General features: G+C 39.7%; 1 protein-coding gene across 8 annotated transcripts in view; it reads left to right on the plus strand.

The window, feature by feature from the left end:
* Positions 1–15,934, plus strand: part of EXPH5 (exophilin 5) — a 105,956-nt gene that overhangs the window by 47,087 nt on the left and 42,935 nt on the right. The window contains exons 2-3 of one of the 8 annotated variants that reach the window (XM_069080821.1): positions 5,283–5,437; positions 8,527–8,689. In XM_069080821.1, coding sequence (XP_068936922.1) covers positions 5,283–5,437; positions 8,527–8,689 — 318 coding nt within the window. The other 7 variants (XM_069080823.1, XM_069080829.1, XM_069080828.1 and 4 more) reach the window with 7 other exon arrangements.

Consider the following 15,934-nt stretch of genomic DNA (forward strand, 5'->3'; position numbering starts at 1 on the left):
TAAGTTGCAGAGCAAGTGTTGATCTTCATTGATGATGGGAGTTTCAACACTGAGAATCCCCTTCAACAATGTTTGTAGTTTTTGCTTTAAGTGTGCTAAGGGCCGAAATTAAATTGGATTGCTGAATTGATTTGAATTTGCTTCTCTTGGGCTATCTTCTTGGTTTATTATATTCCTTTCCTGTGAATTCTCTCAGTGGTCCTATCTCAAAGTTAAATAATAACTTTCTAATATATGCCATGGAGACCTAAATGTAATCACTTAATCTAGAAACTGGCTTGAACCAGAGTACCCAAAAGCAACATTGTGATGTAGGGACAAGAGCCTGACTTGGGGGTTAGGAAGAGCTGGGTTCAGATCTTGCCTCTGACACTTTCTAGCTGTTTTACAATGCACGAATCATGTAATTTCTCATTGCCTCAGCCAACGAGTTGCTGTTCTGCATAGGTAGAAGAAGTTTCCATACTGGGAGTTCCCTACACCAATGGAATCACAAGTTCAGGGAACCCTGACCCCCACATTATCCACATTATTATTAATTTTTTTCTTTAGTGAATCTGGAAAAAATTTTTTGGAATATTAACTCAAAGCCCCCATTCTATCATCCTTTATGATCATTCTTTATGATGATAGAAATCGGTTGCTGATTAAGTTTTTGTAAGAGAAGTTGTGAATGTCTTCTTCATCCAGTATTGATGCTAAAGTGTGGCATAGAAGGCTAGTCTACAACTACCACCACAGAAGAACACCAAACTGGGCCCCAACTCACATAGAGTCTGAGTACCAAATGATGGCTTGTAAGTTAGGTGCTTAAATTTAGAATATATTTCTACAGCTGCAAATGGCAACATCCTGATGAACCCAATAGGTGTTGTCTCCTATTGGAATGTAAGCACCTGAGTACAGGTACCTGTCTTGCTTTTACAATTGCATCATACTTGGTACAGTATTTTTGCATTCCTTTAACCTACAATATCATAGAAATACTGAATGTATGCAGTGAAAAACAGTAGAAAACAATACTAACATCTTACTAGAGATTAAGTAAAACATTAAAACAAGATAGTGGAATAAGAGTATTTATATAAAAACTATCTTAAATACTGGATCACAAACAAAAGCAAATTTAGCCAAAAGTAGATGAGGATGGAAGGAGGAGGCTTTTGTGTCGATTCTGAAAGGAAGTTCTAAGCACCTTCAAGGGCTTTAGAGGCTGATTACTATCTAATTTTATTTGAGAATTCTCCTGATCCTTGAGAATGGTCTATCTCTAACAAGTGTTTTTCTTACTTTAAGAAATAAATTCATTCTTCGACTTAACCATGATTAAGGTTATTATTGTTATTGTTATTATTATTATTTGGAACACAGAGAGAGGGAAGAGGGAGAGATTTCCCCAAAGAGAGTGGAACAAGAGTTGGAAGAAATAAAGAAAGGGTTAAATGAGATGTGTCTGGGAGTGGAAGAAAGGTAACAGTTGTTTTGTTTTTTAAAAAAGGAAAAGGGGTTTGTATGGAGTGCCATCCATAATTCCCCTGACAGCAGAGATGAGAAGAAAGATGATAGGAAAGAGACCTTGTGTGAGACAGTTGGCAGCATTACTGTCCTCCAGAATGAGCAAGGAAGGAGCAGCAAGAGAATAAAGGGAGTGGATGGAGGGGGTGGTGTGTAATTTATATGTTTGGAGTCAGTGTGACAATGGGCAAATCACTTAACCCTTCTGAAACTATTTTTTCATCTGTAAAATGGGGCTAATACATAATATCACAGGATTGTTCTGAGGCTCAAGAGAGACAAAGTATGTAAAATAATTTGCATATTTTAAAGTGCTATGAAAACTTCATCTATTATTGGCTACATATTGTTAAATTTTTAACTTGAGAATTATCTCTTTTGGCTAAAGGAAGATGCTTGTAGTCTTTTAGTTTGAAATCTATAAATTTCTCAGTTTGATATTTAAAGCTCTGGCATTTACAACCTGACCCATTCCAATTATACATGACTTACTAACTATTCCTCCCCTCCATGCATACTATGGCCCAGACATATTAGCCTACTAGCTAGTTGTCCCAAAAGACATGCTTTCCTACCTCACCTCTGCCTCTTAGGATCCCATGGCTTCCTTTCCACCTTTCCCAAAGAAGTCTTTCTCTAAGATTAGCTTCTACCTTCCACACTGCTATTGGAGGCCTTTCTCTAAAATTATCTTGGATCTACTCTCTCTCTGTCTTTGTTTCTCTCTCAACATACACACATATGTGTACACACACATATACCTCTAGTATAAAATATAAATGTGGATGCATCTGTATATACATATGTACACACTAATAGGTACATAAATACACACATTTTGTCTCTCCATTAGAATGAAAATTCCTCGAGGGCAGGGATGATTTTTGTTTTTTCTTTGTACCTTCAATTGCTCATCACAGTGTTTTGCATATAGTAAGCATTTAATAGTTGCTTGTGTAATGAGAAGTAGTCAAGGAGTGAAATAGGTGTTAGCTGCATAGAGGCACTGGTAAATGTGGGCAGGATCAAGCATATTTCACAGGCAAAATAGACTATTTGCAACCTACTTTATTTTTTCAACCACCATACAGGATTAGCAAGTTTGGACTAGATGACCTCTGGTTCTTTGCCCAGTGACTTTATGCTGTGGCTTGATTGGTTCAGCAGCATGGTTAGAAGCGGAAACCTTACATAGCCATCCTAAGCCCATGCCGCTCACCTCTGATAGCATTCCCATCCTCACCCCACCTTATAGGAGCATAAAACACTTAAAAGTAAGACTAAGTGGCTGCTTAATCATCAGACAGGCTTCCCCCAAACAACCACATGACATAAATCCAGCGTGTTTGTTTTATAATGAGCACTTGAGGCACTGGATTCACAGTAGACAGATAGTTTATTTTTCAAGCTCTTCCAACACTCCGTTCTGCCCCCTTGTCCTGTGATCATTCAAGGATTTATCCTGTGCATCATATGCTCAGGCTACCCCAGATCCCTCTTGTCCGGAAGGAAATCACTCTGTTAAACTACATATGTCATACTAAGTTAGGTATTTAACTATATGTTTGAACCTTCTCAAAATGTCAGACAATGAGCTGCTTTCAAAGAGGACTTGGTCATTGGAAAAGACAATATTTAAACCTAAGAAGTAAATCTTCAGTGATGGAATTTTAGACACTGCAGCACCTGAGTGAGAGAGAGTTTTGACCAAGGGACCTTTCTAAGAGATCTAGGACCAGGACTGAAGATTTAGAGCTGGAATAATCATAAAAAATAGCTGATATTTAGATGTTCAACCTCAGACAAAAACTTGCTATGTGACTCTGGAAAAGTCACTAACTTCTCAGTAAATAATACCAGTCAATCAATAAACATTTATTAAGCATTTATGATGTTCTGGGCACTGTGCTAGTGGTGGGGATACAAATATGAAAAAGAAAGACAGTTCTGTCCTCAAGGAGCTTACAATATAATGGGGGAAGACAACACACAAAGGGAAACTGAAAAGGGGAAAGAAAAGTAGCCAGCATAAGGGCTTAACAGAGAAGTCCAAAGAAGAGCACTGAATGGGAAATGAAAAGAAGAGGTAGTTGACCTCTGTACCATCCTTACTTGGAAGTTTTGGAAGAAGGTTATGCCACCTGTTAATTATAGGGGTCCCAGAGCAGGGGGCTTCTGATGAGCAGTGAGAAGCAAGGTTCATCGTCAGAAACCTCATCCACTTGCAGGCCTCTTTGTAATGTACCATGCTGCCTCAAATCACACTGCTGATCCAGTGTCATTGTGGAAAAACACAGGATTTGAAATCAGAAGATTTGAAGGAAGGAATGAAGAATTTATTGGGCACTTCCTATGTGCAAAGCCCTTCGCACAGGGGATACCTAAAGAAAAGTAAGGCAGCCCCTGCTCTCAGAGAGCTTCTAGTCTAACAGAAGAGATAACGAATGTGGAAGGTTTCAGTTGTAAGTCCAAACAGACCATGGAAAGGTCCTTTGGCCCTTAGGGTGAAAGAGGTAAAGCAGATGGGAATTCCTCTTTGTTAAAGACTTTTCTACTGATAAAATCATATCATTTTCTTATGTTAGACCACTTGGCACTGACAAGTCCTTTGTTAAGGATTTGGATGGCAAGAACTTTCTTTTTTGGGTCTTCAGTAGATGTGGCTGATAGCACATGCAGGAGCAGTTGCCAGGCTGTATATCCACGGAGGTTGCTTCCCAGGATGACAGCTGAGGGCCCTAAGCTGGAAATATGGAGATTTCTGAGGATTTGGGGCTCAGGGTCCTGAGCTCTTTTCATTAGAGTCTGAGGGAAGACAGTGATCACAACAGTGGTGGTGGTTTGATATACCTGGTATGTGCTTGGGCTCAAATCCTAGCTATGCTAATAATAATAGTAATAGTAATGGGCAGCTAGATAGCACAGTAGACAGAGTGCCAGGCCTGGAGTCAGGAAGACTCATTTTCCTGAGTTCAAATCTGACCTCAGACACTTACTGGCTGTGTGATCCTGAGCAAGTCACTTAACCCTGCTGGCCTCAGTTTCCTCATCTGTAAAATGAGCTGCAGAAGGAAATGACAAACCACTCAAGTATCTTTGCCAAGAAAACCTCAAATGGGGTCATGAAGAGTCAGACACAACTGAAAACGACTGAACAAAAACAATAGAAATAGCAATAATCTGTGTCACCTTGGGTAAATCACTTAACCTCTTATGGCCTCAGTTTCTTCATCTGTAAGGGGATGAGGTTGGACTAGATCATGTCTAACATCCATTCTATTCCAAATCTTATTAGCTTCACCTGGGCATAAAACTCACCCTGAGTATTTGCATAACCTCTACTATTTTCATGGCTACCATTGTGTTTGCTTTTTCTGGGACAAGTTGGAACTAGAATTTTCCAGTTTCTGGGAGTCTGCCCTTTAAAATCACTACTAGGTCGGGTGTTAGCCCATTGCTCAATCAAGACTGTCCTCATTTCCTTGACATTCATTTTGACTGCTGGGAAAGCCAACAGGCTTTCAGCTGTATGTATTAGGATAATCGCTGAAGCACTATGGAAATCTAGGCACAGTGAGTGGTAAACAGTATAATCTGTATGGGGCTGATGTTGTAACAGACAATACTGACATCACGGATATATTCATTAAACTTTACCCCCAGCACAGGGGCATGTGCTTACTGCACAGGACATGATTTTCTAGAGGCAGATAGCACCGGGGTGTAAGCTGCTTAAACAAAGTGTGTATACTTCTATTTCACTTCAGCAAACTCCAGAAGACAAAGAGAGATATTAGATGGCTCCAAGGAGTGACTGGTGAATGGTTTGAAGAAATCCAAAGAAAAAAGTTTCGCAATGACACCAATGTCAGCCAGATGCTAAAACAACCACTCACATACAGGCTAAGGAAGACAAAAAATGGTGAGATGATGGGAATATATGTGTTGTCTTATTTCATATCTCTGTTTTGTTTTGCTTTATTGGGTTTTTTGGAAGAAGGTAAAAGGAATCTGAGGAGGGTGGTCCAGACCTATGATTTCATTGGTTACATGGAATTTCCAAAGTGGAAACTTTCTCCACTAGTATGGAAATTCCCTCCACCCATGTAGATTGGTAACAAGAATCATATAGGACCATAGATCTAGAGTTGGAAGGAAACATAGAAATCAAATAGTCTAATCCTCTCATTTTATAAATGAAACAGTCTCAGAGAGGGTAAGCAATTTGCCTGTGATCATATACCTAACATGTAATAGACAGGACTTGGACCTAGATCATCCTTTTTCACAGTTCCTTTTTCACAAAAGCTTTATAAAACCTCATAATCTAAAAAGGGATTAGTAAATTTGAAGTTGGGTTTGATGGAGCCTCTCAGTAAGTGTCACTGGAATCCACCACCTTCAGGTGAACCTTGTTCACCACCAAGTCTTTATGGTACTTCAGTAACTTTGTACTCTTGATTGGGGTCCAGTACTAATTCCATATTCCAGTCAATTATTCATATCAATTTCTTAGGAATAATTTGACATTTAGCAATGTTGCAAAAAGTCATTATTCTTCATTTTTGCAACATTTTCAGTTCCTATGTGTGTAAATGTCTCAAAGTATATAGTATATATGCTGTTGTTTTAGAATTAAACCCACACCATGGTGATCTTTTTTCCAGTTAAAGTGATTTCATATAAATATTTCCATATATTAACCTATTCCACAAATGTCATTTACTTCTATTTTGGACATGTTGAGAGATTTGTATAGGATATCTAATTTTTAATGTCCAGGAGGTAGTTGGTGACACATTGTTAGCAGAGAGACTAGGATTGAATATATAGATCAAAGCATCATCTTCATGGAAGTGATCATTAAAACCATAAAGGAAGGAAGGAAGCATCTATTAAGCACCAACTGTGTGTGTGAGGTACTATGCTAAGTGCTTTACAAATACTATTTCATATGTTTTGCATGACTGCACATGTATAACCTTTATCAAATTACTTGCCTTCCCAATGAGTGGTGAGAAAAAAAAATGCAAGAGAGAATTTTGAACTCCAAATCATAAAAAAATGAAGGTTAAAAATTGTTTTCACATGTAATTGGGAACAAATAAAATACAAAATATTCAAAAAAATTTTTTTCATTTGATCCTCATAACAACCCTAGGAGATAGGTGATATTATTGTCTCCATTATACAGTTAATGAAACTGAGGCAAACAGAGGTTATATGACTTGCCCAGGGTTACAAAGCCAGTAAATGTCTGAGGCAGGATTTAAACTCAGGAAGATGAGTCTTCCTGACTCCAGGTCCAGCACTCTATCCACTTCATTACCTAGCTGATTCTATGAAAAATGATGAGATTACCAAAAGAGATTAGATGAGGAGAGAGGAGTCCAGGACCTGAAGACAGAGCCTAGGGTACACACCCAAAAGGCATGAGCTAATTAGACAAGTAGAAAGAGAATCAGGAGATAGCAGAGTCACAAAAACCCAAGAAAGTGAGAATATCTAAGACAAGAGAGTAGCCAATAGCGTCAAATGCAGAAGAAAGATTAACAAAGATGAAGGTTGTGGAGAGATGAGCCAGTCTGACAGTTAAGAGATTGTGGACAACTTTGGAGAAACCAGTTTCAGTTCAGTGGTGAGGACAGAAGCCACATTGCAGTTGAGAAGTAAGAGGAGAGAAAATGAAATATGGAGTAAAGCAGATCATTTAGAGGCTGTTTGCATTTCCTTTTTTATATGAAAAGTTGATTATGTTTTAAATCACATTTTTAAAAACCTGCATTTTATATACCTATTGCTCTTCTACTGAACCACTAAAATAAAATTTTCTAAAAGTAAATAGCAAAGTAACCACATGAGAAATGGATGGGTTCCACCCTCTGCCTGCCTGTGCGTGTGTGTGTGTGCAGACAAGATTGAGAAATGGCCCTTGCCTGTTATGAAGAGAGTGAAATTCGTAGAATTTTTGTATTTGGAAGTGACCACTGAGGTGATCTAGGTCCACTCATCCCTTAACCACAGATATTCTCTCCAAAATTTCGAATAGGTAATCACATGGTCTGTGACTCTGTGGTTCTTTTTGTATGAAAGTTTCCATCCATCCAATTAACCATGAATAAATAGGGGTTTGTCGAGAGGCTCATTTCCGTTTTGTCATTGATCTTCCCTCCCTACAGAATCATTGGCTACTCGGCTCTGTAAAGGTCAGTGCCTGGTTGCCCCCCAGTTCCTGTAGCCTGTACTTGAGTATATGCTCCATGTCAATTACTAGACTCTGTGAGGCTTAGGCAAGAGAGGGGATGGGAAAGAAAATGGGGGAAGGAGTCTCTTTTCTTTGAAGTGTTTAGCATTTACCCATAGCAAAGTTCTATTTGAAAGCCATCAGGGATAGTACTGGGCACTCGATGGTTACACTAATGGATCATGAGTTCCGGCAAGTCCGACCAAACTAGAAAGGTCTACACTATAGGACCTGCAATGGATTCTACATCTATCCACATATGACTAGTCTAGTTAAAGTCATAGGGGTTTAGCACTAGGATGTCCTCAGAATAACAAATTTTGGGGCCACAGTAGCTCGTGTCCACTTCTTAGGTTCCCTCACTTTCTACAAGACTAGGTTCAAATGTAACTTTCTGCGAGAGGCCTTGCTGGGTCCTCAGCTGCTAACGCCTTCCCTTCTAAGGTTATATTTCATGTACTCTGTGTCTTGTGTGTAACCTATTCATTTACATGCTGTCCTCCCCATTAGACTGCAAGCTCTCTGAGGTCAGGGGCTGTGTTTTGCATTTCTTTATACCCTTATCCCTTAACACAGTGCCTGGCACATAGTAAATCATTAATAGTTGTTAATGGATTGATTAAAGTCTTGAGGGGTCACAATCTGCATTGGTAGAGGGTGAGTGTCCATATCTATAAAACTATGGACCATTAAAGTTCACTATGTATACATGACCATATTTTAACAAATTATTGACCACTTCCAATGTTGTTGATATTTGCTTCTAGATTCTATGCATTTACCCATGTCAAGATCCCCAAATCTTCCAAATCGAAATAATCCCTCATCTACTCCTCAACGAATGGGCTTCAGGTCATCTCTAGCTTCGCTATTCTCTTTCGGAAAATCAGGAAAGGACATCACAAAGTCTCAGCCACCATCACAACAAGGGTAAGGTAACCACGGATCACATGTATATTTAATTAGCCAGCATACTATCTAAGAAGCAGGTATCATATTTCTCATTCAATGTATTAACTATAATAAGATTGGAAGTCAGTAATACTACAACCCAACAAAAATTTGTTAAGGGCCTACTATAAGCAGGATTCAAAGACAAAAAAATTAAATGTTCCCTGCCCTTACATTGTATGGGGGATAGGGATGGGGTGGATACAACATATGCAGAGATAAATAATTTCAAGAGAATTTGAAGAGAAGAAAACACTAACATGGAGGGTATCAGAAAAAGCTTCTGAAAAAAAGCTTTCAGAAAAATTCAGATGGTGCCTGACTTGAGCCTCATAGTGACAAATTGATTGATTCATCATAGGAAGCTAGGGAATCTAAGAGGAGATAATAGATGGAGATGGATTATGTTCCAGACCTATACTCGGGGCATCAGAGTCAACTGACCTGGTCTTGTAGACCAAATGAGGCTCTCCAAAGCATGGTTTATCTGAAATGAAGTTCCCACCTTAGTGCTTTGGATCCTAGCTCTTGGGACCCTGATATATTTGAGAAATCAGGAAATAACCATCAGGAAAATCTCTATTATATCGTCTCTTCACATTTCAAAGAATTAAAATGGTTCCCTAGAAATACAGAGCTACTTGGTATTCTTAGTATGGAATGAGGGAGTGCTTGGAGGTTAAAGAGGTAAAACCTTTGAAAGGCTGAATGGAAGTAAATAAGAAATGTGATATGGACCGTGGAGAGCAAGGCTGAATCCCACAGACTGCTTGGCTAAGTCATGGGACTCAACCTTGCTAGGCCCTTCTAGGGCTGCCAGGAGGTTGCTAAGTCTGCAGAAATAGTGAGAGGCCCCATCCTAAAGCTTCCCCAAAACAGAATTCAAAGGTAGGGAGGATGTAGAGCCAATGCTAGGAGCAGCAGAGCCTGGCTCTTTGACACTTCTAGACTAGAAATATATATAAATCAGTCCATCTTTACTCACTGTGCTGTCAAATTGGGCTGTTTTGTTTTTTTTTTTTTTACAAGCAAGCCTATGGTTACTTTCAATTGAGCTGACTGCTAAATATTTTAGTCACGTCTCTTCCTGGTTTAAAAAAAAAAAGAAGCTTCCCACCCTTTTAAGGTGTTGGCTTGGCGTGTGATTTTGTTCCGTGAAACAAGCTCTGCCTGCAGTCAATAAAGGTGTTGGAGAGGGAGTACTAGCTGCCTAGGGAGACGAGAGGCAGTGGCAGCCACTTACTGCCCAAGTCAGGTAATGAGGCTCCCAAGAATTGACGGCAAAACTTTCTTTTTCCTCAGTTCTGCGGCTAGAAGTCTGGCAGCTCCCAGCTGCCACCTGAGGGCTCTTTTGTTCTCCGAAGAGATTTTTCAGATTTGGAAGGAAAAAAAAAAGTAGGGTGTTTTTTTTTTTGTTTTGCTTTTGTTTTGGGATATCCTCACCAAGCTAACTGATTGACAACCTGGGCTGGAATCTTTTTTGGTAGGTAAGAGAAATTTTTTCTAACCAAAATGTTGGAAGGGTTTATAATTATTTTCACGTTCAGGCACTTGAAACTGGATTAGAAGTGCTTGAAAGAAATGATTTTTTTAGAGAGAAAAAGGATGTTTTTATATGTGATACAGCTTATGCTTTTTGCGTGTGCCTGGATCTTAGATGATTTTTATTAGTCATTGTTACAGAAAACAGAGTAATCCAAGAGTAGGAAAACTGGGGTCAAGTTTGAACAAAACCTGTAGCTCATCACATTGATCTATACAAGTGCTTTCAGGTTGTTTCAGAAAATGGGAAGCAGAAAAGTTTAAGAATCTCTTTGATTATCTCTTCTCATTTGCAATCCATGTGTTATGGATAGGGTGTACAAGTCTTGTAACTTTCTAGTAACAACTAGCTCTGTGTATGTAACTTCACTCAATGAAAATCAGTCTGCATTTTTCAACCAGTTGTGATTATTGCATCAGCGTAGGTAGCTATGCAAGCATAAAAAGAAAAAAATATCATTAATTGTTAGCTAGAGAAAACCTGGTCAACTGGAGTAATTTAATATATTGTTTTAAACTTTAAATTTTAATCATTAAAAAATATTTTCTTTTAAATGTGTTTCATTTTCAAAAGATGAGTAAGAATGTTTGCTTCACCTAGCTCTTAGCCCAATAGTTTGCACATAGTAGGTAGTTGATGAATTCTTGTTGAATTATCTCATCATTAATAGATATTTGTTGATTTTAATAATGCACTGGACTAACAATTAAGGAAGCCATGCTTCCAGTCCCTTAAAACTCACGTGCTAAGATACAGATGAGCAATCTGTGACCACTCCCACATACTCACCTTATGTTTTTTAAATATATGAATGTGGCTTAAATGGATATAAATCTTCAAAGTCCTCCCTTTCTCCAATTCTTTCATACCATATTAGATAATGTGAACCATGCATCATTGGCCCTGTGGGTCAGTCAAAACTTGAACTAAGCCTGCCTTTTATTAGTCATTCTGATCATTAATTTCAACCTACAACCTGTAAAATCCAGTAGAGGAGGTCTTCCCTGCCTCCCAGCACATTGGGAAGAATTGACAAAACACTCAGGAAAACAGTCACCCTGAACAAGGCAGCAGTCAGGTTTATACTTGCTAAAGCAGAGGAAAATATGCCACATTATTACTTGCCAGGCTCCTGAAAAATAAATGAACAAAGTACAGCAGAGGCTTTTTTGTAAAATTATCTTGTAAGAAAAAAAGCACCAATTCTCCAAAACCAAAGAAACCATTCTGCCCACCCTGAACTAGACTAGCAGAAACATGTCTTTTATTCATTCCTTCCTTCCTCCAATTGTTTAACTAGAGGAGTTGGTTAAAAGTATCACTTTTCTAGAGACTGTGGGACTCATTACATCCACAAGCTCTTCTTATCACTTTTCCAGGGCTACAGAGGTCGTCTCCAGCACTGTTGTCTATGACTTTGATGTCCCAATATTTGTAGGTCAACACTGAGGGTGGTTAGGGAACATGCTTGTTTGCACAAGGGTCAGAGTTTCTCTTCTTTGTTTCACATGCTCCTCCAGAAATTATCTCATCGTTATTTTTAATCCTATACTTAATCCACTAAACTATACCCATATATTAGTTCTTGATTCTAGAGAAAAGAAAATACATTCTGTTTACATTTCACTTAGCTTGCTCTCAGCCCAAATAAATTAGATGGATGTTGAATTTAGTACAGCCTACACAAAAGCTGTTTTAATAGGATCATTGGTTTAGAATGGGAAGGGAAACCAGAGGTTATATAACCCAACCCAAGGGTGGGGAACCTTCAGCCTTAAGGCCTCATGTGGCCTTCTAAAGTGAAGCCTTTTGACTGAATCCAAATTTTACAGAACAATTATATAAAATTTGGATTCACTCAAAAGGTCGCACTTAAGGATTTAGAAGGCCACAAGGCTGCAGATTCCCCACCCCTGGTCCAACCCCTTCATTTTACAGCTGAGGAAGTCAAGGCCCAGGGATTGCAAAATCATAGACTTAGAGCTGGAAAGAATTTTAGAGGGCATTTAGCCTGACTCTCTCATTTTATAGATGAGGAAACTTGAGTTCCAAAGAGAAGGAACTTTGCCCAAACTCATATGCAGTGTAAGTGGCAGAACTGGCAATCATACCCAAGGCCTCTTACTCTAAATCTAGAACTGTTTCTCCCACATCACACTATTGATAAGGGACTTGCATATGGTCATACACATAGTGAAATACCAAGAAAGAATTTGAACCACGTGCCTCTTGCTTGATTTATTGCCCTGTGCTACCTTCCTCTGTTTGATGTTGATGATGATGATATTGTTTTAAGGTTTGAAAGTACATTTTACAACAACCCTACTTGACAAGGGAGGAGACTGACATTCCAGAAGGGCCATATGGTTTCCTTAGCCTTTTTTATGCTATTCTTCTTAGATTATGGGGAAAATAAGCTATAGCTTTTTAGAAAGCATTAGTTACAGCATTAAAAAGAAGGGGGAAAGGCTAGAAACTATTGACACCTCCAGTCTTTATCTGGAAAGAGAAAAGATTTTTTCTGCTTCTCTCAGGGTGCCCTGACTCTTCCCTATTCTCTACTTCTCTCTGTGGAACATACTGGTAGCCCCTGTGCACAGGCAATAAAAATAATCTGGCACACTGACAAAGAAGCAGAATTTTTCCTTGGAGCTGCTTTTTGTGCCATGTCTGATGAAGAGAAAGATAAAAGGAATGTGGCATAGTGAAAATGCTGGACCTGGAGTCAGGATATTTGAATTTGGAAACCTGCTGTGATAGCAGGGATCATATGGGCAAGTCATTAAAGCTCACTGATTCCGTTTTTTTCATCTATAAAATAGGGATAATAATATTTTCACTACTTTCCTCTGAATATATGCTAAATAATATCAACTGGGTACTCACCACAGCAAGGCAAACCTTTTACATCTCCCTAATTGATTCTTTATCCCACTCACAACAGAAGTTAGACAAAACCTTTTCATCCTTCCTCAATCCCCCTCCCCCCAATAATGCTCCCTCATCCTACCCCGCTCAGGTGAAGACCTCATCTAATACTTCACTGAAAAAAAAGAGGCCATTTAGCAAAAGCTCCTTCATCCTTCCTTCTCCTTATATCACTCAGTCTTCTTCCCCCACTATGCCTCAATATGGTTTCACCCCATCTCACAGTAAAGTGGCTCTTCTCCTTTTCAAGACCTTGATCCAATACACCCGTGATCCAATACCTTCCCATCTTCTCAAGTAAATTTCCCCTTCTATAATCCTCACCCTCATTAATCTTTAATCTCTCCCTATGGACTGGTTCCTTCCCTGCTGCCTACAAACATGACCATGTCTTCCCTCTTCTATTCTTAAAAAGCTCTCAGTTGATCTGACATAGCTCTCCTTCCCTCTCTGTTAAAATCCTTGAGAAAGCCATCTACTACTGCTGCCTCCACTTCCTCAATCTGGCTTCTGACTTCATTCTTCAACTGAAACTGCTCTCTCCAGAGTTAGTAATGGCCTCGTAATCTTGTGTCCTTCTCTCGGTCCTCATCCTTCTTGACCTCTCTTGGCTCTGTGGAGTGTCTTCTTCCTCTAGGTTTCCATGACACTGCTTTCTCCTGGCTCTTCTCCCTGTCTCCTTCTGGTTCCTTCTCAGTCTCCCTTGCTGGATCTTAATCCAGGTAACCCCACTAATGGTGGATATTCCAAGGCTCTCTTGTAGGCCCTATGCTCTTCTCCCTCTATAATTTCTCCACTGGTGATCTTATCAGCTCTTGGGAGTTTAATGATTATCTCTACACAGATGAATCCCAGATCTAAACATTTCCTCTTCTGTTATCAAGTCTTACCATTTTCAACTTCACAACATCTCCCATATAGGGCCCTTTCTATCCACTCACACAGCTGCTGTCCTGGTATAGACCCTCATCATTTCAGCCTTAACCATTACAATAGTTTTATAGCTGGCCTCCCTCCTTCCCTCTTGTCTCCAAACCATCCTCTCCTAAGCTGCCAAAGTGATCTCCCTAAACATCAGATCTGACCATGTCACCACCACCCCAGTTCCCCCACCCTCCCACCCACTACTCAATAAACTCTAATGGTTCCCTACTTCCTACAAGATGAAATATAAAACTCTCTGTTTGGCTTTTACAACCTGGATCCTTCCTACCTTTCTAGTTTCTGGATACATTACTCCCCACCATGTATTCTGTGATCCAGCTCTCCTGCCTTGCTGCTCCTCACACATGATTCTCCATGCCTTTCACTGGCTATTCCCCATGCCTAGAATGTTCTCCCTCCTTATCTCTGCCTCCTAGCTTCCTAGGCTGCATTCAAAACTCAGCTTAAATCCCACCTTAGGCAGAAGATTTTTCCTGGTCTCCCTACTGCCACATACCACACACACACACATACACATACACACACACACACACTCTGCTTATGCCTTCCCTGGGAGATTTTTTTCCCATTTACTCTTTATATATCTTGGCTAATTTTTTGCATGTTGTCTCCCCCATTAGAATGAGTTCCTTGGGGGTAGGGACCAAGTTTTCTTTGTAGCTTCAGTACTCAGCACAGTGCGTGGCATATAGTAAATAATAAGTGCTTGTTGACTGACTACTGAATCACTAGGAGGAAAGTAAACTTCAAATGACCATACAAACGTGAGCTGTTATTATAGGGTGTCAGCACTTAGCACAGTGCCTGGCTAATATTAAACGCTTAAATTCTTTTTCATTCATTCACTTATTTATAATAAAAGGCTCCATGGAGTAGTAAGTCAAAGAGAATGTCTCCCACTACTCTCCAGGCTAATGGATGGAAACCAACCTACTACTGTTTGGTCCCCACTGTTATTTCTAGGGCACTGTTCCTCCACCACAGCTCAACTGTCTACCTTTTATCCATAACTCCTGATATTCTCCTAACCAAAGTGGACTAGTTGCCATTCCCTGGAGGCATTTCAGCCTTTCCTGTCTCTCTGACTTTGCTCAGCTGTCCAACGGAAGGAAGCCAGGGGGTGCAGTGGATAGAGCGCTAAGCCTAGAGTCAAGAAGATATGAGTTTAAATCCTGCCTAGATATTTACTGGCTTTGTGACCCTGCACAAGTCATTTAACCTCTGTTTGCCTCAGTTTCCTCAACTGTAAAAAATGGAACTAATAATAGTACCTACTTCTCAGGGTTGTTTTGAGGATCTCATGAGATAATATTTGTAAAGGGCTTAGCACAATGCCTAGCACATTTAACAAATTTTTGTTTCCTTCCTATCTGAATACCTCTCCACTCCAATCTGTGAACATCAAAATTCTATCTATTCTTCCTAGTTCTGCTCAATTACCTCCTCCATGAAGCATTCCTTAATAGCCTGAGCTAGAAATGTTCTCTTCCTCTGCACTCTTAGACTGCTTCATTGGCACTCTTTTCATGCCACTTATCACAAGAACAGCGCTTTGTTCTGGAGCTTTTCTTTTGCAGGGATTGAGCCTGCAGCAGGTAGGGTAGGGTAGCTTTATAGATGGGACTACTCAGGATGCCTCTCTGTGGTGGTAACAGCTGGCTAGGCTGTGTTAAGTTTGCTAACTGGGTCAAAGAAGTTGACCAAGGTAAGTTTAGGACTTCTAAGGATTCAGTGATTCCTTCTAGCTCTCCAGTCCAGACTAGCAAGGCCCAGTACAAGCAGAAAGTCACAATTCAGTCAAGAACTGA

Source organism: Petaurus breviceps, unplaced genomic scaffold (assembly GCF_028583685.1).
Source record: "Petaurus breviceps papuanus isolate PSGF00001 unplaced genomic scaffold, PetGlider_PUasm1.0 91133, whole genome shotgun sequence".
Taxonomy (NCBI): domain Eukaryota; kingdom Metazoa; phylum Chordata; class Mammalia; order Diprotodontia; family Petauridae; genus Petaurus; species Petaurus breviceps.